The sequence below is a fragment of the Lepus europaeus genome, chromosome 22 (genome assembly GCF_033115175.1).
Source record: "Lepus europaeus isolate LE1 chromosome 22, mLepTim1.pri, whole genome shotgun sequence".
Classification (NCBI taxonomy): Eukaryota; Metazoa; Chordata; class Mammalia; order Lagomorpha; family Leporidae; genus Lepus; species Lepus europaeus.
In genome coordinates this window covers 41,291,848-41,319,776 of record NC_084848.1, presented here as the reverse complement: position 1 = coordinate 41,319,776, position 27,929 = coordinate 41,291,848, and the positions used below count along the sequence as shown (strand labels likewise).

The 27,929-nt window shown below is 48.7% G+C and overlaps 1 protein-coding gene across 6 annotated transcripts; it reads left to right on the top strand.

The window, feature by feature from the left end:
- The first annotated feature begins 228 nt into the window (after nucleotides 1-228).
- Nucleotides 229-24,984, top strand: ZBTB25 (zinc finger and BTB domain containing 25). 6 transcript variants are annotated; one of them, XM_062181500.1, is made up of 7 exons: nucleotides 229-284; nucleotides 1,470-1,553; nucleotides 2,193-2,377; nucleotides 7,209-7,313; nucleotides 9,205-9,268; nucleotides 15,947-16,126; nucleotides 21,610-24,984. In XM_062181500.1, exons 4-7 carry the CDS (start codon nucleotides 7,253-7,255, stop codon nucleotides 22,745-22,747), a joined length of 1,443 nt encoding a protein of 480 aa, XP_062037484.1. In that variant the 5' UTR covers nucleotides 229-284; nucleotides 1,470-1,553; nucleotides 2,193-2,377; nucleotides 7,209-7,252; the 3' UTR covers nucleotides 22,748-24,984. The 6 variants fall into 6 exon arrangements, with proteins under 6 accessions (XP_062037484.1, XP_062037488.1, XP_062037485.1 ...); XM_062181504.1 differs by lacking the exon at nucleotides 7,209-7,313; XM_062181501.1 differs by lacking the exon at nucleotides 9,205-9,268.
- The last annotated feature ends 2,945 nt before the right edge of the window (nucleotides 24,985-27,929 follow it).

Below are 27,929 nucleotides of genomic sequence, written 5' to 3'. Positions count from 1 at the left end.
ACGCTTCCGCCTACAGCCACGACCGCCCGGAGCGCGGGCCGACCCCCGCCCGGCCTCTCCGGCAGGCGGGCGGGCGCGCGCGCACGTACGCACGCACGCGCCCCTCGCGGCCCCGCGGCCAGGCGCAGGGTCACGTGGGCCCAGCGCCCGGGCGGCCGGCGCGGGAAGCCGCGCGAGAGCGGGCCACGGCGGTGCGTGAGCTGGCGCCCCCGCGTGCCGTGCGTGGCGCGGGAGCCCGCCCCTCCCGCACGGCGGAGCCGGCCCGCCGGCGCGGCGGCGTCTGGGTAAGCGACGCGGCCCTGCCCCTGCGGGCGGCCGGGCGGAGGCGAGGAGCCGGGCGAGAGGGGGTGCTGGCGGTCCGGTGGACCTGTCAGCCGGGGGCCGAGCAGGGCCGCCCGCGCGGGAAGCCGGGGCCGGGGGGGCTGCGGCCGCCGCCCCCACAGGAAGCTGCCCCCGCGCCAGCGTCCGTCTCGCCCCGAAGCCAGCCCAGCTCTTCTGTCTGGAGCGGGTCGGCTTCCCGCCGCCGCCTTCCGCGGCACGCGTGGCTGTCAGCAGCCGCTCAGGCGGCCCCACGGCCGCCCGCGGGCGAGGGCTCCCGTTCGGCCAGCTTTTTCCGGAGCCGCGAGTCCCTCTGGCCGAAGTGGTGTTTGTCCCGCGGGATGCCCACTTGGGAGTCGAGAGGCGGCGTGTGGAAAATCCGGGGTGTCCCCGTGCTTTTGCAGACGAAGGCCCCTGCGGGATGGAGGGGCCGCTGCGCGCTGCCTGGTCCTGGACTCGGCCACGCCAGTCACCCCGCTCCGCGCAAGGGCGTGGTCTGCGGAGGCGACCCCTGGGCCTGGGAAGTCAGCCGTGGCCCCTGCGTGCCGGCCTTGGAATGCTGATAGCCTCCGTGTCCAGGCGGGAGGTGCTTGAGAGCCTGAAGCCCCTTCCCCTCCCCAGATTCAGCCCGATTCGCTGCCAGAATAACGTTTGCAGTGTAGTTTAGTTCCTTAGGCTAAAGGCTTGAGAGCTGTCTGGATACGTGTTTGCTTGAAAGAGTTACAGAGAGAGTGCTTCCATCCGCTGGTTCATTCCCCAAACGGCCGCTACGGCCAGGCTGAAGCCAAGAGCTTCTTCCGGGTCCCCCACATGGGTGCAGGCGCCCAAGGACTCGGGCCACCTGCTGCTGCTTTCCCAGGCACATTAGCCAGGAGCTGGATGAGAAGTGGAGCAGCCGGGACTCGAACCTGCACCCACAACGGGATGCTGGTGTCGCAGGTGGCGGCTTTGCCTGCCAGCCACAACGCTGGCCCCTGTGGATGTGGATGTGTTTTAACTGAGGAGAAATTAGGAGTTGATTGTCAGGCAGCACCTGGGGTAGGTTAGCTCTGAGGACTGGGCGTAGTTGGAATGTAGTGAAACATCAAGGTGGGGTGAGCTAGGACGCAGGGAATGGCCCCACGTGACCTGCCCTATCTTTTTTTGCCCAGATCTACCCGGAATGTCTGGTTTGGTGGTAGTGGAGGTGGATCCAGTTTGGCTGCTGTTCATTGAGTACCTACTATGAGCCACCGGTAATTTCTAATTCTTCCCAAAGCGGAGGTGGTCCTGTGTCCGTGGTCAACATGTTAGCAGCGGGAAGAGACAGGCCGAGAGGGATTTACCTGGCTGCAGTGCGGCAGGCGTTAGCAGAGTTTAAGACAAGATCACTTATCTCCCGAGTCCAGCCAGCACTCGCTTGCATTATATCTCGCTCCCACTTGAAGCCGGGAAGGGGATGAGAGAATCGCCTGTGGCTGATTTATTGGCGCCTGTGGTTGCCCAGAGAGGCCAGGCAGGACTTTGAGCTGGCCGCTCTGCTTTAGAAAGTGCAGCTGTGCGCTTCCACCCCATCTCCTGAGGGGAATGCGAAGGAGCCAGGCTGTCTGCAGGGGAGGAGGGCCCAGCGCCTTGGCCAGGGCTGTGCTGGGAAGTGTTGCATAATGCCCACCCCGCCACTGAACCGGAGTGATTTATTTCCTATGGGCCTGTGGGTGGTGCTCCCCCAGCCTGTCCCTTGTAGTAATAATAGGGCCAGAGGAGAGTTGGGGGTTGTAGGTTGCAGCTCCTACCCCCCACACGCACACTCGTTTTAAAGGAGCAGCGCAGGTGCTTTTGTGCTGATAAGTTATAAAGGACACCACTGCTGTGCCCCCTCTTCTGATTTCTTCCAGATGGTTTGAGAGTCTCCGTCATTGGAGAGGAGGCTAAGGAAAATGCTGCTGCAGCGTGTAGTTGGCAACACAGATCTGGCTATTTATACCTTTTGCTAGTGGTGTGTTCTAACCCTAGATATCTTTTCCTCGTCTGGAAAATGGAAACGGAAATAATCCACTAACCTGAGGCTTCAAGGGATGAGGTATGGAGAGCGCCTGGGCAAGGCCTTGCATATGGTATTGACTGATTGTAGGCACCAGCAGCCACTGAAAGTAACCAGGATGGTGTTACTTTCCCTGGGAAAGGAAACAGCAGTGCTGCTTGAGCCTGCTTAGGGAGAGTGGAAACAAACCTTCGTGAGAGGATTATTGGTTGAATGTCTTTACACTCCTGCCTTTCCTTTGCTAGCAGGAATTTTTTTTTTTTGTTTTTCCCCTGAGCTAGGGTGGTGGGATGTGTGGATAAGTGTATATAGTGGTAAGTCAGTTATTTGTGAAATTTTTCTAACTTCCCCGGTTTCAAACCAGTCATGTGTGGATTCTGAAAAACTAGGCACTTTGAGAAAGGATCTCTTTCGTTTATGTGGGCAATGTGTTCAAGGAACTGGAGTTGTGTGGCAGAGGGAGGGGGTCTTGGTTCCCTAAGTTCAGAAGTTATAATCACCGTTTGTGTTGTATTCTGGGTCTGGACTAACATCGTTGTCCTTTGCAGCTTTCTCCTGTCCTGTGGGTACCTTTTTTTTTTTTCTGTTAAAAATGCAGCCTTCATCTTTTTTTTTTTTTTTTTTTTCAGTGAACTAAGAATCTTTCCCCTTTCTTCACCAAGTCCTGACTTATTTTATTTATTGATTGATTTTTTAGGATCCACCAGCCAGCTGCACTCACCTTCATTCACGTTCTTGTTTGCCTGGTGCTGTGGGTTTATCAGGCTCCCCACAGTGTCGGTTAGGTGGGTGTTGGAGGCACAGGAGGCCTCAAACTGACACGGCCCTGTTCCATTAAAGATTCCTGGAGCCAGACTGCTCTTCCTGGCTCATCCACCACATTTTCTGTGGATTTTCACAGGCAGATGTCTGGATCAATGGTAGATTTTACCTCCAACTGTATATTCAGATTTGGGATTTCTATATCATTTTTAAGTATTAACAAAAACAACTTTATTTAACAAAAACATATTTACTGTAAATATTTCTCTTTTTTTCTTTAAAGATTTGTTTATTTATTTGAAAGTCAGAGTTACAAAGAGACAGAGAGATCGAGATTGAGATCTCTGATTCGCTGGTTAACTCCCCAGATGGCCACAGTGCCCAGGGCTGGAGCAGTCAGAAGCCAGGAGCTTCATCCGGGTCTCTCACATGGGTGGCAGGGGACCAAGCACTTGGGCCATCTCCCGGCTGCTTTCTCAAGCTCATTGGCGGGGAGCTGGATCAGGAGTGGAGCGGCTGGGACTCCAACCAGTACCCCTGTGGGATGCTGCTGTCCCACGTGGCAGCTTTACTTACTACATCACAACACTGCCCCTAAAAAAAGGCTGAAAATTCGTGTTGCTCCCGTCCCCACCCATGCCTAGCCCCACTAGTTTAGGAGTTCTTCCTTCCACCCTCCTCCCCTCCTTTTCTCTCCCCCCCCTTCCCTCCTCTCTCTCTCTCTCTTTCTCTTTCTTTTCATTTGAAAGACAGAGAGAGGTCTTCCATCCGCTGGTTCACTCCCCAGATGGCCACAATGGCTGGAGCTGCACCGATCTGAAGCCAGGAGCCAGGAGCTCCTTCTCGCTCTCTCACATGGGTGCAAGGGCCCAAGTTCTTGGGCCGTCTTCGACTCCCATCCCAGGCCATAGCAGAGAGCTGAATCGGCAGAGCAGCAGCCAGGACTCAAACCAGCACCCATATGGGATGCTGGCGCTTCAGGCCAGGGCTTTAACCCACTGCACCACAGCGCCAGCTCCCAAAGAGTGCTTTCTTAATCTGGCCATTTTTTTAGTTTAAATTTACAAGTAGAAATGCAGTTGTTGACATTTGTTTATTTAATGTAATCAATATTGTTCCCCACACTTTGCATGCTTCTTGTGAAATTGCTTCTTTAGTCACAGCGATGTAAAGTTGTTCCATCTTACTGAGTCGGAGCTAGTCTAGAGTTACTGTAATCTGGAGAGTATATAGGTTTTTGTAGCCTCTTAAATACCCATGTAACTTTACTGTGAAATAGTCTCTTGGGTTTCCTTGGTTCTTTGTTCTTCTGTGCAGCAGTTTGTAATGGAGCCATCATGCTAGAATCACCTGGGGATGTTTTTAAATCGAGGCTCTGAGTCCAGCATTGTGTAGCAGGTGAAGCTGCGGCTTGCGATGCTGGCATCCCACATGGGCACTGGTTTGTGTCCTGGCTGCTCCACTTCCTGTCCAGCTCCCTGCTGATGCACCTGGGAAAACCAGTGAAAGAGGGCCCAAGTGTTTGGGCCCACGCCACCCATGTAGGAGGCCTGGATGAAGCTCCTGGCTCCTGACTTTGGCCTGGCCAAACCCTAGCCTTAGTGGCCATCTGGAGAATGAACCAGCAGATGGAAGATTCTCTCGTCTCTCTCCCTCTCACTGTACCTCTGACTTCCAAGTAAATAAATAATTTAAAAAATAATAGCACGCGGATTGGTGCCTCATTCCCGTGGGTTCTGTCTGGGTTAGTCTGGGGAGGGACGCAGATGTCAGTACAGCTCTCCACAGAAGGTGTCACCGTGGAGCTGGCATCGAGAATCGCTGCTCCAGGATAAAATGATTCGCACATTCCTTCATTCTCTACGTGATCAAATATCCTGCCTCCACAGTCGCGGGGAAGTACCATGGACAAGTTTAAAATCATTGTGATCATGTGGCACTTGGCGTATTTTGCTTTTACCTTTGTGTTTATAGCATGAGTTAAGTAGCTCAAAAAAGCGGTACGTATTTCTCTGCTAGCTCCCCGTCTCCTGTCTTAATTATAGTTCATCATAAAATCTCAAGGGTGGGGACCTACGGAGAAGGAGAGGCTGTTTATTTTCCTGTGAAACACAGATGTCTTGATTCTTTTGTTTTTTTCTTTCTTAATGTGTTTTTTGAAATCCATGCATATTTCTTCCATAATATGCATTTCCATGAACTTTTTTTTAAATTTATTTATTTGAGAGGTAGAGCTACAGACAGAGAGAGGGAGAGAGAGAGAAAGGTCTTCCATCTGCTGGTTCACTCCCCAGTTAGCTGCAGCAGCTGGAGCTGGGCCAATCCGAAGCCAGGAGCTTTTCTCAGGTCTCCCACGTAGGTGCAGGGGCCCAGGGACTTGGGCCATCTCCTGCTGCTTTCCCAGGCCTTAGCAGAGAGCTGGATCAGAAGTGGAGCAGTTGGACTCAAACCAGTGCCCATGTGGGATGCTACACCACAGGCAGAGGTGTAGCCTGCTGTGCCACAGCGCCGGCCCCCGTTTTTTTTCTTAAGGGTTTCTACAGCCTGAAAGAGTGATGAGCTTTGTAGTTCAGCATATTATTCTGGTTACCGAGGGCCTAGTCTAACTGATATAATACATTTTTAAAGGAAAATAAAAGATATTGAATGTCAAGCCAATTTTGAATTAAACAAGTATAGATACTAGTAAAGTTGTTCATCTCACTTTTGAATTAAAACAGTTTAGAAAGTAAGATTTTTCTTCTCTCATATAAGTGTCAATGTTAAACCCATTGTTATACTACAAATATCACTTTGATAATAGATTTTGTTTTTAAATGTAGCATCCTAACATTTGGTTCTTGTTTTTGTAAATAAAATGATAAATTATTTTTCTGAACCCTTTTCACACCTGAAAATTCACACCAAAAATTCTCAGATGTAACTTCTAAAATATTTCTGTTTGTATGGGAAACTCTGGCTATGCCATATCCTAGAGAAAATCAGATTGATGATCAAAGAAATGATGTGACTGAGCAGGGTGGAAGGCATGCAGCCTCGTTAAGATGCCACTTGGGACAGCTGTGTTCCATAGCAGAGGGCCGAGCTCTGCTCCCGAGTCCAGCTTCCTGCTGGTGCACACCAGGGCGGCAGCAGCTGACGGCTCAGGTAATTGGCTCTCTCCCACCTACATGGGAGACCTGGATTGAGTTCCCAGTGCCTGGCCCAGCTCCAGCTGTTACAGGCATTAGGGGGGTAAACCAGCCGATAGGAGCTTTCTCTCTGTCTCTGTCCATCTCTCTAGTAAACAAAATACACCCTTATTTTTAATAGGAAACCATGAGCAAAGGCTGTATAAGAAGCCTATCAAGTTGCAAAGTAGGTTGTATTAGAAAGTTTTCTAATAACTTTGCAATGGATTAGAGCTATTGACTCGAGGTAAAGTTTGAGTATATTGCCTTAAAACATCAGAAGTCTCCTGTTATACAAACAAGTTTGAATGAACCTGCTATATGTTTGTTTGTTTGTTTTTTCCTTTAACAGATCTGAAGTTGTTTCACTTTGTAAGCTTGGAAAACTTTACCCCTTTTTTTGAGTCAGCATTTTCACAAGAACTGTCAGTATATGCTCATCTGTTCAGAGTTCTAGATGGGAATTTTGAAAGGGAAGACACCAGGTTTAAAGTCAGACTTGCAGTACTACCTCACTATGTAATGCTAGTTCCCTGTGTTGGGTACCTCTCCTGCCTTCTCTGAGCTGTGGTTCCTCAACCTCGCGTAGAACTAATAGTCTCCTCTCTACTATGTCATAGGATCAAAAAGTCAGTGATTGTCAAAATGTGGTTGAAGGAGCCCCTGGAGGTTCCTGAAACCCTTTAAGAGGATCTGCAGGATCTGACAAGGCCAAATTCTCAGTGTACGTGGACCAACACAGCACATCAGATGCAGAAGCAGGGAAGAATCCAGCTGTATTTCTAAAAGCCAAGTATTAAAAAAGATTGCAGAGTATGAAAGTGTCACTCTCTTCACTTGTGTTTGATGTTTTAGAAAAAAGTTAATAATAAATGAGTTTTTAACTATTATTTTAAATAAATTAATATTTTTATATTCTAATTTTTAATTTTTTTAAGGATTACAGAGACAGAGATCTTCCATCCACTCATTTACTCCCCAGATGTCTGCAATGGCCAGGACTGGGCCAGGCCAGGACCAGGAGCTTCTTCCAGATCTCCCATGTGGGTGGCAGGAGCCCAAACACTTGGACTGTCTTCCGCTGCTTTTCCCAGGCCAATCAACAGGGAGTTGAATCAGAAGTGGAGCAACCAGGACTTGAATTGGTGCCCATATGGGATGCTAGCATTTCAGGCAGTGGTTTTACCTGCTGTGCCACAACGCCGGCCCAAATGTCTTTTTTTAAAAAAGATTGTATTTATGTAAAGTCTTTGATGTGGGCCTATGCTGTGGTGTAGCAGCGCTGGCATCCCATATGGGTACCAGTTTGGGTCCCAGCTGCTCTACTTCCTATCTGGCTCCCTGCTAATGCTCCCGAAAAAACAGCAGAAGATGCCTCAAGTACTTGGGGCCCTACATCCCCGTGGGAAACCCGGAAGAAGCTCTTGGCTCCTGGCTTCAAGTCGGCCCAGTTCATCCGCTGCAGCCATTTGGGGAGTGAACCAGTGGATGAAAGCACTCTGTCTCTCTCTCTAACTCTGTCTTTCAAATAAAAATAAATAAATATTCTTTTTTAAAAAAGGCTTTTAAAGAGTTACAGAGAGAGAGGGAGACACAGAGATCTTCCCTCTGCTGGTTCACTCCCCAAATGGCTGCAATGGCCAGGATGGCCAAGCCAAAGCCAAGAGCCTGGAACTTCATCCAGGTCTCCCACATGGATGCAGAGGCCTAAGCACTTAGGTCATCTTCTGCTACATTCCCAGGTGCATTAACAGGGAGCCAGATTGGAAGTGGAGCAGCCGGGACTGGAACTCGTGCCCATATGGGATGTTGGTGTCGTAGGCAGCAGCTCAGTCTGCTAGGCCACAATGCCTGTCCCTAATTTTTAATATGGTGAATATTGATAAGCATTATCTATATAAACAACAGCTCTTCATAATCCTCAATACTTATTTTGAGAGTATCAGTGAATCCTGAGACCAGAGCTTTTAGAACTGCTGGATAAAGGATATTGGCTGAGTGGTTTCCTGTTGAGATAGTACTGCAGATAGAAATTGTAGGCTCAAAAAAATTTAACAATTATCAGATGACATTTGAGAGTCATAGAGACTGGAAGAGGGGCATGAAGGACCCAGTTGAATGCACGAGAGGATGGCTGAAACCAGGGTAACAGCCTCTAATCTTGTCTTGTTTGAAAAAAGGGGCCAAAGCTCCATGTAACCACGCAGCTGGAAAGTGTAGCAGGAAATCCCGGAGAGGACGTTGGGCTGCTGGCCCCCAGTACCATGTATAAACTGCTGGGCTCGCTTGCCACCCCTGGGCTACTCACGTGTAGTGCAGCCTCCAAACAGCACGCTTAAGGCTGCAAAAACTGGACAGAGATTGCAGCTGCTGCCCACCATAGGAGAGGCAGAACTTGGAGTCTAATGCCAGCCAAGCTGTCTGCAAAGACTCGCACACTCTCTGGAGAGGTATTGTAGAATCCAGAGTTTATTGCAAGTGTATTGATCACACTGTCATACTTTCTAGGATGTAATCCAGAATGACTGGGTACGGGAAAAACAAAACCAAACCAGGAAGCTGACACCCTAATCAATGGAGATGGCGTGTGCCGTGCCCCCGGGGTGGATTTAGCCCATAAGACAGAGCGGCTCTTAGACCGTGCTCTAGGCCGGAAAGCAAAGTGGGGTGGTGATGTGTGAACACATAGGAAGTCTCAGCAGAGAGGCAGAAACTTGAAAACGAAGGAGAATTTTAGACCTGAAAACAGCTATCTAAAATGTAAAACTGTGAATAGGTTTGACGGATTAGAAAAGACGGAGGCGTTGAATTTGACGATTGATTGATAGAAATTACGTCATCAGAAGCCGTGGAAAGAAATGGGTGTGTGTGCGAGTTCTCTGAAAGCCTCACTCCTCCGCGTGTCAGGGTTCATGACTCTGGGTTTCCTTCCAGGCCTGCGCTCACCTCCGCCCTTTACAAGTGAACTGACTTCCTGGCCTGCCAGCCAGTGCCACCTGTAAGAGCTCGCACGTCCTCACCTCAGTGCTCTTGTCGCCACAGCTAGTTGCCACACTGGTACTTGTCTCAGTCCTGGCTTCACGGAGAGACTGCTCCTGTCAGTGTGAAGGGCTTCCTGGGGTCTGCAGCCCCCTCGCCGTCCATTGTCTCTGTGCCCACCCTTGGTAGCCCCTGCCTCCGAACTCCTCTCCGTGGGGTGGTTTGCCCTCGCTGCTTCCCTGTGCTGGCCTCACTTGGGGACAGTACCCTGTCCTTGCGCCATGCCACCGCCTGCCTTCTGAGTCCTTGCCTTCCCTCAGCTCCTTTGTCCTCCTCACTGACAGCGATGCTTCCTTGTTTCTCCTCTTCTGCCGTATTGTGCCTCTTCTGTATGTCCCCAGGGTTCATTCTTAACTTTTTCCCCCTTTTATTTCTCTCTACTTTACAGTCCCCTTACCAGCTGGTCATTTCGGCCCTGTCACTTCAGAGGCTTGCTCTCCCTCTGGCCCTTGCTGTCTCTGTGGCCCAGTCCTCCTTATTGTCTCCTCTGATCACTAAACATTCCTACCAGGACGTCCTGGGGCAGGCACCATGAGCACCCATGTCCAGGAGCTCCTCTTACCAAACCAGTTTTGTTTTTTAAGTTGTACTCATTTATTTACTTGAAAGAGTGACAAGCAAAGACAAAAATGTCTTCCATCCACAGGTTCACTTCCCACATGCCTGCGGCAACCAGGGCTGGGCCAAGCTGAAGTCAGGAGCCTGGAACTCCATCCAGAGCCCGCGACGGGTGGCAGGGAACCCAAGTACTTGGGCTATCGTGGACTGTCTTCATAGGTGCGTTAGCAGTGAGCTGGATCAGAAGTGGAGCAGCCAGGGCTGGCGGCGTGACACAGTGGGTTGAGCTGCTGCCTGTAACGCCAGCAATCCATATGAGCATTGCTTCCAATCCAACTCCCTGATAATGTGCCTGGGAAAGCAGAGGAAGATGGCCCGAGTGCTTGGGCCCCTGCCAACCACTTGGGAGACTCCAGATGGAGTCCCTGGCCTCTGCCTGATGGGGATTTGGGTAGTGGACCAGCAGATAGAAGATCTCTCTCTCTCTCCCTCTCTTGCTGTCACTCTGCCTTTCAAGTAAATAAAATAAATCTTAAAAATCAATAAATAAATAAAGCGGAGGAGCCAGGACTAGACCAGGCACTTGGATATGGGATTGGGCATCCCAAGTGGTGGCGTAACCCACCAAGCCAGTTTTGAATGCCTCACCCCTGGCATTCGGGGATTCTGCCTTTATAGCAACACCTAGCACATGGCTGTTACTCTGCAAATATGATCTGAAGGAATGGATGAATTACTCCAGTTACCCACGCTGGGGTTCTGAGACTCACCTTCGACTGATCTCTGTGGCTGCCCACCTCCAGACTGTTACAAGTCTTGACATCTCGGTGTCTGGTCTGTCCCTTGCATTCCTGTTACTTGGATGTCATGGTAGCATCTTACCATTCTTTCCTTCTCATTTCTTTTCACTTGCTCGTTCTTTTTATGTGTTCCTACTAAAGCAGTCTTTTAATTGATTTGAAAAATGAGAGCGAAATCTTCCACCTGCTGTTTCACTCCCCAAGCGCCCCCAACAGCTGAAGTTGGGTCAGGCTGAAGGAGGGAGCCTGGAACTCCCTCTGGGTCTCCCATGTCGCCGGCAGGAACCCAGGCTGAGCCTTCACATACTGCCACGCAGGATGCACACTAGCAGGAAGCTGGGTCCGAAGCAGATCCCGGACCAAGTGTAGGGACTCTAACGTGGGATGTGAGTGCCCCAAGCAGCAGCCTAGCCAGTCACCGAACGCCCACCCCTACTGAAGTAACCTTGACCCACAAACCTAACAGTGGTGATAACTGGGATTTATTGATCACTTAATATGGACCTCACTACTTGTAAGTGCTTATACATGTTATTAAATACACATAAAACCTATGAAGTAGATGCTATTATCCTGTCTTACAAATGAAACCAAAGGCCAGAGAGTTAATAGGTAGTAAATGACAGAGCTAGAATTTTATACTGACTCCAGAATCCAAGTTTGAACTGTGATTCTGCCTTACACCAAATAAGTAACTAATCAGGCTGTTCTTACTCAGACATCCTAGATGGCTCATTTCAAACACAACTTGGGTTATCTTTTTTCTTTAAGTTTTGTTTATTTATTTGAAAGTCAGAGTTACACAGAGAGGAGAGGCAGAGAGAGAGAGGTCTTCCATCCGATGGTTCACTCCCCAGTTGGCTGCAACGGCCAGAGCTGCACCGATCCGCAGCCAGGAGCCAGGAGCTTCTTCCGGGTCTCCCACGTGGGTGCAGGGGCCCAAGGACTTGGGCCATCTTCTGCTTTCCCAGGCACAGCAGAGAGCTAGATGGGAAGTGGAGCAGCCGGGACTAGAACTGGCGCCCATATGGGATGCCGGCACTTCAGGCCAGGGCGTTAACCCACCGTGCCACAGCGCTGGCCCCAGGTTTCTTTTTTTAGAAGAGAATTATTAGCACTATCATACACTGGCTCACTCCTCAAATGCCTGTGCTTGAGACCAGGCCAGGCCAAGGCTGCGAGCTGAGAACTCAATTTAGGGTCTTCCCGAATGGGTGGCAGGAACCCAATGACTTGAGCTATCACCTGCTGCCCCCCAGGTCTACACTGGCAGGAAGCTGGAGGCGGGGGGCAGGTGTCAAACCCCCAAGTACTGTGATGTGGGATGCAGGCCCCACACCCACACCGAGCGGACCATTTAGTCTTAGGTTTAGCGTCAACTGTGAGCCTACCCCATTTCTCCTTAACTCCTCGTGCTTCTGGTTTTCTACCCCTCCCAGTAGTTTTCCTCATTCTGTTTCTCTTGTTTGTTCATGTAAGTTCAAGTGCCCTGGTTTCCATTGGGTCACCGGAAGTCATCTCCCCTTGTACAGGGAGTGTGCTTACGGCACCTCACCGCTCCTACGTCCCTCGTGATCGCTGCTCTGTGCTCTGTCTCCCCGTGTGCACCTGCACTCTTCCCAAGCACAGCATCTGTGTCTCTTGCTGCTCCATGCCTCGTACGATCATGCTTTCAAGTATTTTTCTTTATGAAATTTCCCTTCAAAAGATCTCTGTTATTAAATAAGCAAAGAATTTGACTATTGCTCATAGAACATTAACCACGAGATTTCTGTATGTGGTTTTTTAGCATGCCATTTCTCGTTTCTGTATGGTCCAGTAGCTCATTATACTAATGCACTGTATATAATAAGAAGAAATAGTGCAAATGTCTATGATCTGTGGGTTTTTTTCTTTTTTTGAGCCTATGTAAGATTAGTTTAAGTTAAAGTTTAAGTTACTTCGAATGGAGCCATTACATTGATTTTTAAATGTGTGTTTTTCCCATGTTGAAATTCCCAAATTAGCTGGCGTCATGGCTCAATAGGCTAATCCTCCACCTGCGGCGCCGGCACAGCGGGTTCTAGTCCCGGTCGGGGCGCCGGATTCTGTCCCGGTTGCCCCTCTTCCAGGCCAGCTGTCTGCTTGTGGCCTGGGAGTGCAGTGGAGGATGGCCCAAGTCCTTGGGCCCTGCACCCCATGGGAGACCAGGAGAAGCACCTGGCTCCTGCCTTCGGATCAGCACGGTGCGCCGGCCGCAGCGGCCATTGGAGGGTGAACCAACGGCAAAAAGAAGACCTTTCTCTCTCTCTCTCTCTCTCTCTCTCTCTCTCTCTCACTATCCACTCTGCCTGTCAAAAAAAAAGAAAAAAGAAATTCCCAAATTAGTTTTCAATTTAATTGCTTGAAAAAAATTTTTTTTTAATTTGAAATTATTTTTGATGAAGAATTGTATGTATGAGGTACAGTGTGACATTTCAACACCTGGATACAATGTATCCTGATAAAATCACAATAATCAACATTGTCCCTTCTTTGACATTGTTTATAATTAAGGAATCGGAGTGCCTCTCTGTTTGTTCATGTGAACTAGTGTCATTAATGGTTTTTTAGATTCAGGGATATGTGGTAAATACAATAAGTAGTGACTTTTGATTAAATGACTTCTTGGAACAATACTCATACTTTGGGTTTGGGGTATATTTTAATGTATATAAAGTCTCTGTAGCTTCTGTTACATCATTGTTCCTCGAAGTCTTTTTTTAAAAGATTTTATTTATTTATTTGACAGGTAGAGTTACAGAAAGTGAGAGGGAGAAGCCGGCGCCGTGGCTTAACAGGCTAATCCTCCGCCTTGTGGCGCCGGCACACCAGGTTCTAGTCCCGGTTGGGGCGCCGGATTCTGTCCCGGTTGCCCCTCTTCCAGGCCAGCTCTCTGCTATGGCCCTGGAAGGCAGTGGAGGATGGCCCAAGTCCTTGGGCCCTGCACCCGCATGGGAGACCAGGAGAAGCACCTGGCTCCTGGCTTCGGATCAGCACGGTGCGCCGGCCGCAGCGGCCATTGGAGGGTGAACCAACAGCAAAAAGGAAGGCCTTTCTGTCTCTCTCTCACTATCTCCTCTGCCTGTCAAAAAAAAAAAAAAAAAAAAAGAGAGGGAGAGACAGAGAGAAAAGGAAGTCTTTTAAAAATGAGACAGTAAGGGGTAAGTTTTGTGTTTTTTTTTTTTAATTTGGGGAGATATGAAGGAAGTATGTTTGAATAAGTAGGCTTTAAAAGTATTGTGTGCATCTAGAGTTAAAAGAATCAAGTTGCAGGGGCTGGTGCTGTGGCGTAGTGGGTAAATCCGCTGCCTGCAGTGCCGGCATCCCATATGGGCACTGGTTCAAGTCCCAGCTCTCCACTTCCGATCCAGCCTGTTACGGCCTGGGAAAGCAGTAGAAGATGGCCCTGCACCCTCAGGGGAGACACAGAAGAAGCTCCCAGCTCCTGGCTTCAGATCAGCTTAGCTCTGGCTATTGTGGTCATTTGGGAAGTGTACCAGCGGCTGGAAGACCTTTCTTTCTGGCTCTACCTCTGTCTTTGAAATAAATAAAATAAATCTCAAAAAAAGGAATCAAGTTGCAAGATTGCTAGAGCACAATATTATTTATGTGAAATTTTAAAACATAAAGAAATCTTTACTACACTGTTAAGGAACACATACCTAAATGGTAAGACGGTGAGGATGTATGAAAGACTTGCAAACACCAGATTCGGCGTGGTCAGTACTCTGTGGTGTGGGCAGAATGAGGGAGAGATGTGGGGGTCTGTCCTATCCAGAATGTGTATGTTCTGTGCTGGATGGTGGGCATTCTCCATACCAACTTGCCTATCTGAAACGTTTTATAATTTAAAAAAATAAGGGGGGGGGGGATAGTGTAGAGATTAAACCTCTAAGTTTGTTTAACTCCCACCGTAGAGTTCCCCACTCATCCTTGACCACCCCACCCCCTCAGTTTCCCTCTCAGAAGTGAGCATTTTACTGGTTTCTTTGAACCTTTCCAGCAGGAATATATTTACATAGAAATTCTCACGCCACCTTTAAGTGACCAGTGTGGGCATTTGGCAAAGCAGTTAAGACACCCACGTGCCCTATCATAGTACCTGGATTCTGGTCCCAGAGCTTCTTGATAATGAACACCCTGGGAGGCAACAGGTGATGGCCCACGGAGTTGGGTCCCTACCACCCACATGGGAGACCCTGATTGAGTTCTGGGCTCCTGGCTTTGGCCTGGCTCAGCCCTGGCTGTTGTGTGCATTTGAAGAGTGAACACGCAAATAAGAAATGTCTGTCTGTCTCTCGTCTCTCAAGATGTCTCTCCATCTCCTCTCTCTTCCCCCTTGAAATAAAGTGAAAATACATAAAAAATTTTTGAAAGATAACCACTTCGCTTCTTTTACATAAATGGTACTCTTCTCCCTACCATTTTACACTGTACCTCTTGTACTTGCTAATATGTTCTAGAGACTACTCCACATCAGTACATTAAATTTGTGGTTTTAATAAAAGCTACCTTTCATCATTACTAATTCTCATCCTTGTTAGTAGTTACCTTCCAGACTTTATCTGCTAACATGCTTACAGGTTGGTTTTGCTGCGTGGGGTTTGCGTAACCAGCAGGAAATCAAGTTTCTCCCGAGTGCCAGGCTTCCCAGGGTGCCTTCATGGACTAACTGTCCCTGCGCTGTCTGCTCCAGCCTGGGAGATGGGGAGGAAGGCAGTGAGGGCGGGGCTGAGTTGCCTACCGCAGGCCAGCAGTGTGACCGTGGGTAAATCATTTAGCTGCCCTTGCTGATCCCTCTTCATCTAGAAGAGGCACTCGGTAGAGCCCCTGCCTTGTGGAGTTGTATGGAGAACGAGCGAAACACACCTGACCAACGGGACGCACCATCCCGTGTAGCTGTTTTTATTAGACCACCCGTTATGCCGCGGCCGTGCCCCCCTCACCTGGTAGACCTTGGTGTCTGACCGCTTGCTCAGGCCCTTTCCGCCGCACTGCCTTCTCCCACAAGCGCCAGCGCCCTGGGCGGAGGAGGTGGTGGCGCGCAGCCCAGGGCCACGGCGCCCGGAATTCTTGTTTCTCCTCGTGCGTGGTCTTTGCCGCCTGCTGAAACACCGATGAACAATTTCATTTAAATTCAGGTCTCCGCGCCACTCTGCAGGGATGTAGGAACTGTAGCTAATTAAAAAAAAAATTTTTGTATGTAGCTACCCGCATGCACACGTACACTCACCTACACACGTTGTCCCTTTTCTCAGAGCCACGATGGACACTGCTGGCCATAGCCTCGTCCTCCTCCAGCAGCTGAACATGCAGCGGGAGTTCGGTTTCCTGTGTGACTGCACGGTTGCTATTGGAGATGTGTACTTCAAAGCCCACAGAGCCGTGCTCGCTGCCTTCTCTAACTACTTCAAGATGATATTCATTCACCAGACCAGGTAAGGAGGGGACTGTGCATCAGAAAGATTTTTAGTGTTATTTGTTAGGATGCTATTTTGGGTGTTCTTTATGAGGATACCCTAAGAAATAAGACAGCTTATAATGCTTTTAATTAAACTCAATAGGTAGGGTTCATGATGGAAGACAAGAGGGAAAACGGTAATGGCTAACATTTATCGAAGGCTTATCCCAGACCCAAACACTTAAGTATTAACCCTTAATTAATAATTAATTATAATGTAAATTCTGCCATCCTGTTCTAGAGAAAAGGAAACAGACCGAGTTGTTGCATAAGTTGCCCATCCAGGGTTGTACAGCTAATAGCTGGACTCAAAGGAAGCTAAGGATTTGTGCCTTTACTCATTAAGTTGTTGATTTCCATTGCGTTAGCACTTTTGTAGCAAGGCCTCGGTGTCATAATTCACATTATAGTTCAAAGGCCTTAGGATATGTTTTTCCAAAGAGTTATTTTGCCCTTTTGAATTTGGGTTATCCTAAAATAATAGGTGTGTAGGGAGAGAGCAGAAAAGTGCTATTCAGACTCTGAGTTTTTAGTAAAGAGTAATTTTAGCCTGTCCAGAATTGCAAGTGATGGAGCACTCGGGTTTTTCCTTCAGAGTCCAGCTTCCGTGATACATGTTTGTTTAATTGTTCATTCGTTCAGATCCTGCTAAGAGCTTAGGGAGAGGTGCTGAGCTAGGCCCGGGGAACACCCTGCGCTCTAGACATTCGCAGTCAGGTAGAGGGCATCAGTAACTGTCTGTCAGGGGCTACAGCAGCGTCCGCACCCTTGGATGCAGAGAAGGTACATGGATCCATGATGGGAAGGTGCTCAGAGCTCTGCGGTGTTGGCTGCTGTCGCTAACGTGGAGTCTACCGCTGAAGTGCACACAGGGAAGGCCAGTGTGTCCAGTAGCTCTGATGGAGGTCCTCAGAGCATCCACGGAGGGGCTGGCATTCAGCCTAGTGGCCAGGACACTGCTTCAGAAGCCCACCTCGGCAAGCATTTGACACAGCAGTCAAGATGCCACTGGTGGGGGTGGCATAGAGGTAAAGCCGCCACCCACAGTGCCGGCTTCCCATATGGAAGAGTCCCTGCTGCTCTTCTTCTAATCCAGCTCTGCCATGGCCTGGGAAAGCAGTAGAGGATGGCTCAAGTCCTTGGGCCCCTGCACCCATGTGGGAGACCTGGAAGATGTTCCTGGCTCCTGGCTTCAGATTGGCTTGGCTCCGACCATTGCAACCATTTGGGGAGAGAACCAGTGGATGGAAGACTGACCTCTCTCTCTCTCCCTCTCTCCCTCTCTCCCTCTCCCCCCCCCCCGCCCCCGCCTCTGTAACTCTGCCTTTCAAATAAATAAATAAATCTTTAAAAAGGAAACGTGCCGCTTGGGGCCCCCACACTCCATATCAGAGTGCCTGATTCCAGCTTCCTGCTGATGTGCACCCTGGGAGGCAGCAGCAGGTGAGGGCTCAAGGACTTGGGTCTTCACTACCCATGTGGGAGACCCGGGTTGAGTTGCTGGCTCCTGGCTTCAATTTGCCCCAGCTCCGGCTATTACAGGGCATTTGAAAAGTGAACCAGTAGATGGAAGATCTTTGTCTAAGTCTTTCTGCCTTTCAATAAATAAAAGTCAATTAAAGAAAAGTATACATCCCACATCAGAATATCAGAATATCTTGGTTTGATTCTTGGCTCTGGCTCCTAATTCCAGCTTCTAATGCAGACCCCTGGGAGGCAGTGATGAGCTCAAGTAACTGGATCCCTGCCAACCTGGATTGAGTCCCTGGCTCCTGACTTTAGCTTTGGCCCGGGCACATTGCAGGAATTTGGGGAGTGAGCCAGCATACTTTCTCCCTGTCTGTCTGTGTGTGACTCTACTTCTCAAATAAGTGAATAGATAAATAATTCATGAAAAATGCATATTTTAATAGCTGCAAGGATTTCAAGGGTTTTTTGCAGCAAAATAAACCTATGTTTTAATTCCATTTTCTCATAAGCTTTTTGAAGTACCCCCATATTTTGGAAGCCAAAATAAAGTTAGCATAATTTAATTTTTAAATATTACCAATTTCATTAGACTCTTTCCAGTTTTGAAATATTTGTAATGTACTTATGTATGTGTGTGTGTGTTGTGTGCATAAGATTTCCCATCGTAACCATTGTCCTACAGTTTAGTGGCAGTAGTCATATTCCCAGTGTTGTGCAGTCATTCCCACTGCCTGCTTCCAGAACTTTTTCATCACCCTAAATGGAAACTCTCCCCTTAAGTCCATTAAGTCTCAAGTTTTCATTTCCATGAGTATTTCAATTAAATTGACACAGGTGCATTAAACTATGTTGGAAATCATAACTTAGAGCTTATATATCCTTTACTGTCCTTAAGAATGAAAATACAGATTGTCCTTTATATGACACGTGGGACATACACATCTTTTACATGTATAAGCGCTGAACTATAAGTAGCACATTGGGCACTTACAGCATCTTCTCATACTCTACACAGTATACCAAGAAGTGACTTTTATGACTGTTCAATAATTACTTTTGGTGAAAGAGAGCAAAATGCTCCAAACAAAGGGTTATGTTACATTTTTGACAATATGTTATTTATTTTCCACAACCTGGCTTTTTTTTTTTTTTTTTTTTAAGATTTATTGACTTATTTGTTTGAAAGGCAGAGTTATAGAGCGGCAGAGGCAGAGAAGTCATCCATCTGCTGGTTCACTCCCCAGATAGCCACAACAGCCGGAGGTGGACCGATCTGAAGCCAGGAGCCAGGAGCTTCTTCCCGGTCTCCCACATTGGTGCAGGGGCCCAAGCACTTGGGCCGACTTCCACTGCTTTCCCAGGTACATTAGCAGGAAGCTACATTGGAAATGGGGTAATCGGGACTTGAACCGGCGCACATATGGAATGCCAGCACTGCAGGTGGTGACTTTACCTGCTATACCACAGCACTGGCCCCAGCGTGGCTTGTTACTGCCATGTGAGAATAATATGGCTTCTCATGTCAAGTCTGCTGTCATGTTGGACAGTAGTGGCTCCTCCTGATGATTTCTCATTGTATCACTGTAGGTATGCTAAGCAGGTGTCTCTTTTGAAATCCAACAAGTCTATGAGATCTTTCTAATCTTTGTTCACAAATTTATGAATAATTCACTTATAATACATACGTCAGTTATTTGAACAAGGGCCAGTACTACTATTTTACCTATAATAATGAGCGTGAAAATTGGGAAATGTGGTACAGTACAGTTCACAGCCTAACACCAAGTAACCACAGGTAGCACAGGAGAGGCAGCCGTGCAGCACACTGCACCTGCAGGCGTCGTCCCAGGGTCCTGCTCCACAGGACAGCTCTTTCCAAACGTTGATCGTTTGAAATACATTTGCATTCCTCAAAATAGAATGTCAGCCTTCTTATTTCTTAAATTATATATCAGTATGTAATCTTTTCATTTCCAGTCCCAGCTGCACCACTTCCAATCCAGCTCCCTGCTAATGAGCCTGGGAAAGCAGCAGAAGATGGCCCAAGTGCTTGGGCCCCTGCACCTGCATGGGAGACCCAGATGAAACTCCTAGCTCCTGGCTTCAGCCTGGCCCAGCTGTGGCTGTTGCAGCCATTTGAGGAGTGAACCAGCAGATGGAAGACCTCTCTATCTCTCCCTCTCTCTGTCTATAACTCTGCCTCTCAAATTAAAAAACAAAAAAAAACAAAAAAAACAAAACCTAAAACATACTTATTTCAAAGTTACCATAAGTGGTATATTTATTGTTTAATTCCAGTTTTTATCATCCTATATGAACCATCCCCTTCCCCGTAACCTCTGATCTTTCTATGGATTTGCCTGTTTGGGCAAATTTGAGGTAAATTATATAATCATTGTCCATTTGTGTCTAGCTTATTTTACTCAACATAGTATTTTCAGGGTTCATCCGTGTTGTAGCATGTGTCAGAACATCATTCATTCCTTTCTGTAGCCGATTAATATTCCATTTTGTTTATTTTTTAAAAGATTTACTTGAAAGGCACAGTTAGAGAGAGGGGAGAGGCAGAGAGAGCGAAAAAGAGGTATTCCATCCACTGCTTCACTCCCAAAGTGTCCAAAACAGCCAAGGCTGGGCCATAACCAGTGCCAAGAGCGTCTTTCAGGTCTCCCACATGGGTGCAGGGACCAAGAACTTGGGCCGTCTTTCATTGCTTTCCCAGGCCACAGCAGGGAGCTGGATTGGAAGCAAAATAGACAGGACTCAAACCTGCACCCATATGGGATATCAGCACCACAGGCTTTACCCACCACACCACAATGCCAGTCTGTTTTATGTTTTTGAAAACATTTATTTATTTATTTGAAAGTTAGAGTTACAGAGAGAGATATCTTCCATCCGCTGCTCTGGTTCACTCCCCAGATGGCCATAATGGCCACAGCTGGGCCAGACCAAAGCCAGGAGCTAGGAGGTTCTTCCGGGTCTCCCACGTGAGTAGCAGGGGCCCAAGCACTTGGGCCATCTTCCACTGCTTTTCCAGACCATTAACAGGCAGCTGAATTGGAAGAGGCGGAACTGGGACTCGAACTGGTGCCCATATGAGATACCGGTGGTGAGGACAGCAGTTTTACCTGCTGCACCACAGCCCTGGGCCCTTCCATTGTATTCATATGCCACATTTTGTTTATTCATTCATCTTTTAATGGACACTTAGGTTTCCATTATGGTGGCTACTGTGGGTAGTAAAGCTGCAGTAAACATTGACCTACAGATATTTGTTTCAGTCCCTGTTGTTAGTTCTTTTGGTTATAGATATTAAGTAAACGTTTACATTTTTTAAGTGCAGGATACTTTTTTTGTTTAAACTTGATGAAGGTGAGTTGCGTTTTATTTATGTATTTGAGAGGTAGAGTTACAGAGAGAGAGAGAGAGTGAAAGACAGAGAGAAAGGTCTTCCACCCACTGGTTCACTCCCCAAATGGCCGCAACAGCTGGAGCTGAGCCATCCAAAGCCAGGAGCTTCTTCTGGGTCTCCCACGTGGGTGCAGGGGCCCAAGCACTTGGGCCATCTTCCACTGCTTTCCCAGGCCACAGCAGAGAGCTGGATTGGAAGTGCAGCAGCTGGGACAGGAACCAGTGCTCATATGGGATGCCGGCGCTGCAGGTGGATGCTTTGCCTCCTAGCGCTGGCCCCACAGTACCTGTTTATCCATCATTTTTCTACTCTGTGGCACCTAGTATATAGAGTGCATATCACTTCGGAGTCACTGGGTGAATGTTGAAATAATCAGAATATCCGTGTTCTACTTCAGACAATAGATCAAAGACACGGGCCGCAAAAACTGGTGTAAAATAAGTGTTAAATTTTTGTTGCGGTGTTTCATCGAGGCAGGCGAAATTTGAACTCCACGAGCAGAAACTGCTTTAGCCTGGGGTTGTGCTGTTAACTACACGGCTGGCCACACTGTTCCATCTGTCATTTCCTGACAGTGAATGCATAAAAATCCAGCCGACGGACATCCAGCCCGACATCTTCAGCTACCTGCTGCACATCATGTACACGGGCAAGGGCCCGCGGCAGAGCGTGGACCACGGGCGGCTGGAAGAGGGCATCCGGTTCTTGCACGCCGACTACCTGTCGCACCTCGCCACGGCCATGAACCAGGCGTTCTCGCCGGAGGCCGTGCAGTCCTCCAACCTGTACGGCATTCAGATCTCAACGACCCAGAAACCAGCCGCGAAGCCAGGGCTGCAGGCCGCCCAGGCCTCTTCCGGCAGCGGCGCAGGCAGGGCCGCGGCGCAGGGCGACCACGCCCAGCTGCAGCTGTCCCTGGCCATTGGGCTGGACGAGGGCGCCGCAGACGCGCCGGGCGCCCACCGCGCGGCGCAGGCCGGCCCCGAGCTCCAGAGGCCGCCAGCGGAAGTCAAGCAGGAGCGGGGTGACCCAGTGGCCGTGCCCGCGCAGGGCCAGCGCCCGCCCTCGGCAGAGGCGGCGGGCCCCGCTCTTCCAGAGAGCAGCAGCCGGGCGCACGCGTGCCACTACTGCGGGGAGCGCTTCGATGCCCGCGGTAGCCTCCGCCAGCACCTGCACACCCACGTGTCCGGGGCGTTGCCGTTCGGGGTGCCCGCGTCCATCCTGGAGAGCAATGACCTGGGCGAGGTGCACCCTCTGCAGGAGAGCCGCGCGGCTCTGGCGCGCCGCCGGCTTGGCGCCCTGGGCGGCCAGGAGGGCGGGCGGCAGCAGCCCCAGCCCGCGACCCGCGGCCCCGCCGAGCCTCTGCAGATCAGCCAGGTGGCCTTGATCTCCAAAGACGCGGAGCCGGTGGAGCTCAACTGCAACTTCTCCTTCTCCAGGAAGAGGAAAGTGGGCTGCGCCGTGTGCGGCCACAAGTTCCTCCGGCGGAGCCAGCTGCTGGAGCACGCGTGTGCGCACAGAGGCAGGCCGCACAGGCACGGCGGCTGCCCGCGGCTGGCCAGCGCGCTGGCCCAGAGCTTCCCGTCGTTCTGTGACAGCTGGTCCGACGTCGCCCTGAAGGGGCCCCGCCTGTCCCAGGAACACCTGGATCTGCCTTGTGCCTTGGAGTCGGAGCTCACGCAGGACAGCGTGGACGCCATCCTGGTGGAGTAGCAGCTTCTGGAAAAGGGAGCGTCGTCAGCGTCGTCCTGCTCTCAGTTGCTGCCCTCCCAAGTCCCCTTGGCTTTTGTCCTTCACAATCGAGCCATCAGGTGAAGGTTGCATATACCAGGTCTTCTAAGACATTAACATGTGGCTGTGAAAACGTAAGCTCCACTTAGTGCTGTCAACTTGTCGTAAATTATATCACCTTTAGAAGACAGAGGTCAGTGTAGAAACAGGCAGACCTGAGAGTGAACAGTTGCTTATAGAATTTCTTATTTTTTTCTAGAATTAATAAAATGGAATTGAATAGGAAGTAAATGAAATAGGTTTTAAAGACTGTCCTGAGCTATCACTTTTGGATTGTTTCACATGAGGTCAGTCCCAATGAGGACCATTCTAAAATAGTCTCTGCCACACAGAACAGTTAATTGTTTTTTTAAAGATTATTTACAGAGGGAGGGAGAGACAGAGAAAGAAACATCTTCCATCTGCTGGTTCACTTCCAGATGGCTGCATCGACCAGGTCTGAGCCAGGCTGAAGCCAGGAGCCAGGAGCTTCTTCCAGGTCTTGCATGTGGATACAGGGGCCCAAACACTTGAGCCATCATCTACTGCTTTCCCAGGCCATTAGCAGGGAGCTGGATCAGAAGTGGAGCAGCCAGGACTTGAACCGGCACCCATATGGGATGCCAGCATTGCAGGCGTTGACTTTTCCTGTTTCGCCACAGTGCCAGCTCCAATAGTTTTTTAATGCATAACTATATATTATAGTGTATAAAAATTGTTTTTAAGATATAGCTATACCAAATCATGAGTAGTTTTAAAAATTACTTTTCACTTACTAGCTTTGCAACATCACCAATGTCTTTTATCTATTTTTTTACACATTGAATATACCTCATTTTTAACAAAAACTGTTTCAGTTAGAAGAGAGAAGGGGAAGAGGCAGGCATCAAAGCACCTGCAACAGAAAGATGCGTAAACGTGGACAAGCACACCACGCAGGAACTGAGCTCCGTCTGCACTGTGCGATGCCCAGGCCGTCACCTTCACCTAGAGCATCTTCTTGCCTAAAGAGCAGTTTGAGCTTTTTTACCACCCGAGGGTTACTTGAGTTTAACGAGGGAAGTGATTACACACCAGTGTTTCTGCCCTCCGCCCCAGAGGATAGCCTAGGTTGCCTGGGTTGATGTGAATCTTCTAAAAGTCACTGGGAAAAAAGTAATTTTTCGGTGGCACAGGTTTCACATTTTCTGCCCATAAAGCCAACAAAGGGGATGCATTCCATCATCTAGAACTGTGTTGAAGATCCTTGACAGCTCCCGGACAGCCTCCTGTGCTCCGTGCACTGCTCTGCCGAGAGGGTCTAAGTCAGACCCTTGCAGCCACCCCCAAAATGTAAGGCTTAGAACGTCACCACCCACAGAGCCCAGAGCCCCTTCCTGGGGACTGCGTTTCCAGGCCCTCAGTAGCCCGGGTAATTCCAGGCAGGGGCTCCAGGGTTTTCTCCAGGCAAGCAGGGAGTGGAGGAGAATTACAGGAGAGTCGACTGGAGAAGAGAGCTAGATGGTGCCCTCGGCCAGTGGGCGAGGGAAATCTCCCGGGGCAGCATTCTGTGGCGAGAGCAGAATCGGACTGGCCGTGGATTGATCAGATGTGGCTGAGGGGGGACGGAAACAAACACGTTGCTCTTCGGGATCAGAACTTAATTTATTTCTTTCTAAAGATTTACTTATTTGAAAAGGCAGAATCACTGGCTCACTCCCCAGATGGCTGCAATGGCCAGGGCTGGGCTAGGCTGAAGCCAGAAGCCAGGACCTCCATCCAGGTCCCCTACGTGGGTGCAGGGGCTCAAACACTTGGGCCATCTTCTGCTGCTTCCCAGGCACATTAGCAGGGAGCTGGATCAGTCGTGGAGCAGCTGGGACTCAAATCTGGAACTCCTATGGGATGCCAGTGTCATGGGCACAGCTTAACCTGCTGTATGCACCACAGGGCCAGCCCTGTGAACTTTCCCTCACCAGCTCACTGGGTGGTGATTCAAAGCTGTCGCACCCTCACAGGAGGAACACAGATAGCAATGTTGACTTCACGCATTCTAGGTCATTTGGGATTTATTCCCTAGAGTTATTCTCGTTAATTTTTTTTTTTTTTTTTTGACAGAGTGGATAGAGAGAGAGAGAGAGAGAAAGGTCTTCCTTTGCCGTTGGTTCACCCTCCAATGGCCGCTGCGGCCGGCGCATCGTGCTGATCCGAAGCCAGGAGCCAGGTGCTTCTCCTGGTCTCCCATGGGGTGCAGGGCCCAAGGACTTGGGCCATCCTCCACTGCCTTCCCGGGCCATAGCAGAGAGCTGGCCTGGAAGAGGGGCAACTGGGATAGAATCCGGCACCCCAACCGGGACTAGAACCCGGTGTGCCGGCACCGCAAGGCGGAGGATTAGCCTGTTAAGCTACGGCGCCGGCCTAAAATATTTTTTTCTGTTTCTACTCCATGTGCTTCCTTCTTGCCCAGTGTTAGGAGTAGTGGTGGGTGTGGATGGTGGGTAAGGCAACAGCCCGGCTACTACCAGCAGATGGACCAGGCCAGACAACGCTAATCGAAAGCAGAATATGAAGACACTTAAGGAAGTTCGTGGGAAAACAGAAGTAAACAAGTATTGTTTTGGTGCAAAGAAATCTTGAAATCCATGCATATATTTTTCATAATATACATTTTCCATTGACTTTCTGAAAACCCCTGGTATGTATGGATTTCCTTGTGTTTTTTTTTTCCCTTGCACCAAAATAGACTTCTGTTTTAATTCCATGTCCCATAAACTGTTTGAAGTGCGTTTGTCTGCGTATTGAGAAGACAGTGGTTAACTGTATTTCTATTCTTGTTCATGTAGTTCCTTTTAATACAGGGAACTCAAAGCAAATGTGCTTCCCTGTGTCCTCATTTTCTGTTTTAGGAAGTGGAAAAATGTTAACTGCATTTACAGAAAAAAAATAAAATCCCAAAAGCTGAATTCCAGAGAACCAATGAATAGTATGGGACTGACCTGAATTTTTTTTCTCTCCATTCATTCTGTAGACGTGTTTTGTTCTGTTTTAAGATTTACGTATTTATTTGGAAGGCAGAGTTACAGACAAAGGTAAAGAGAATCTCCCATTCGTTGGTTCACTCCCCAAATGGCTGCAACGGCCGGAGATGGGTCCATCCGAAGCCAGGAGCCTGGAGCTTCTTCTGGGTCTCCCATGTGGATGCAGAGGCCCAAACACTTGGGCCATCTTCTGCTGCCTTCCCAGGTCATAGCAGAGAGCTGGATTGGAAGTAGAACAGATGGGACTCAAACCAAGGCCCATATGGGATGCTGGCACTGCAGTCAGTGACCTTACCTACTACGCCACATCGCCGGGCCCCCAGACTTTTTTTTTTTTTTTTTTTTGACAGAGTGGTTAGTGAGAGAGAGAGAGAGAGAAAGGTCTTCCTTTTTGCTGTTGGTTCACCCTCCAATGGCCGCTGCGGCCGGCACATCGCACTGATCCGAAGCCAGGAGCCAGGTGCTTCTCCTGGTCTCCCATGCAGGTGCAGGGCCCAAGGACTTGGGCCATCCTCCACTGCCTTCCCGGGCCATAGCAGAGAGCTGTCCTGGAAGAGGGGCAACCGGGATAGAATCCGGCGCCCCAACCGGGACTAGAACCCGTGTGCCGGCCCCGGAAGGCGGAGGATTAGCCTGTTAAGCCACGGCGCCGGCCATAGACATTTTTTTTTTAAGTAATTAACCCTAACACTGTGCCAGGGTATCATTTTTAAAGATATGATTCCTAAGAAAATCTACTTTGTACTTTAAAAATTCTTCCAAGTAAAACCTTTAGCCTTGACTACATCAAACTGTATACTAATATATATGTGTGTGTGTGTGTGTATATATATATATATATCCTAATAATAGAGTGTGGTTAGTGTAAGGATTACCAAGGTTAAAATGGAAGTGCCATTTGTATCTCATCCACATGTCAGGCGGACACCACACGGGCATTTTCTCTTCTTTCCAGAGCTTACATGTAGTTGTTCTCTGGAGAATGGTAGACACTGTTTCAGTATTTGTCATTATTAGCATAATACCAGAACTCAACGTCTAGTGTAAAAATACAGCCTGCCTTATGGAAAAAAACAAAACGTCTTGATTTATAACACTTGAAGTTGTTCCATCCTGTCCTGCCCTGGCTTTCTGATTCCCATAAGCAGGGGTGTTGTGAGCATTTGTATTAGAATCATGTCCGTTCTCTAGTGTTGCTGATAAAAACCTCACTATGCAAGGACAACGGCATTTATTCTGCAGCTAAGCCCATTAACCTCAGTATTCTAAGCTGTAAATTCTAGAACATCTGAGCAGCACTCATGTAGCAGTTGGTAATGAAGCAACAAACTCAGTTTTTGCAGCTGCTTTAGAAACAGCATTACTGCTGGAATTCTGTTACTGTCTCTCCTGTTAGCGAGGAGGTTTCGTTCTTTGGCATTATGGAGAGTAAAACTTGCCAACTTAAACTTTACTGAAAGTCCATCAAACGTACTGCTTTCTACGTAGGAAGTGATTTTTTAAAAGCAACAAAGAAATGTCATTCTCACTTCTTTGCTGTTGGTGATCTAGATAGAAGATAGGGAGGGAGAAGGGTGAGGACAATTCATAGTAATTCACTAGTGTTGTTTTAAAATAGTATCAGAGAAGTCTCCAACGAAAACTGGAGGAAATATATGTTAATCATGGGAAAAAATGTGGGGAGAGTGCCATTCCATTGTATGTACAGGAGTCTTGGTGACACAACTCAGATCCTTGGTGATAATATCAATATTTTCATAGTCGTTAAGGTAAAACTAGGCCATGTGAAGAGTTTTCACGTTACTTGTGTTGGTATGTTTTAAACCAAATGTAGGTCTGTGACATTTTATTATAATTAATTTTTTAAGAATGAAATCTGTAAGTGATTATGGTCTCTGTGTGTGTGTGGCTGGTCCTTCTAAAAGCTGGCGAGGTTACACAATTCCAAGCCTGGATGTCTTAAACACAAAGAACCAGACTGATTTTTCTGTTCTCAGGACCGGAAGAATCCATGGGCCTTCAGAAGGGATCTGTGCTGCATTTGGTTACTGGGTAGGTATCACTGCAGTGCCACCAACACTGGCCATCATCAAATGCTCTATTTCGTG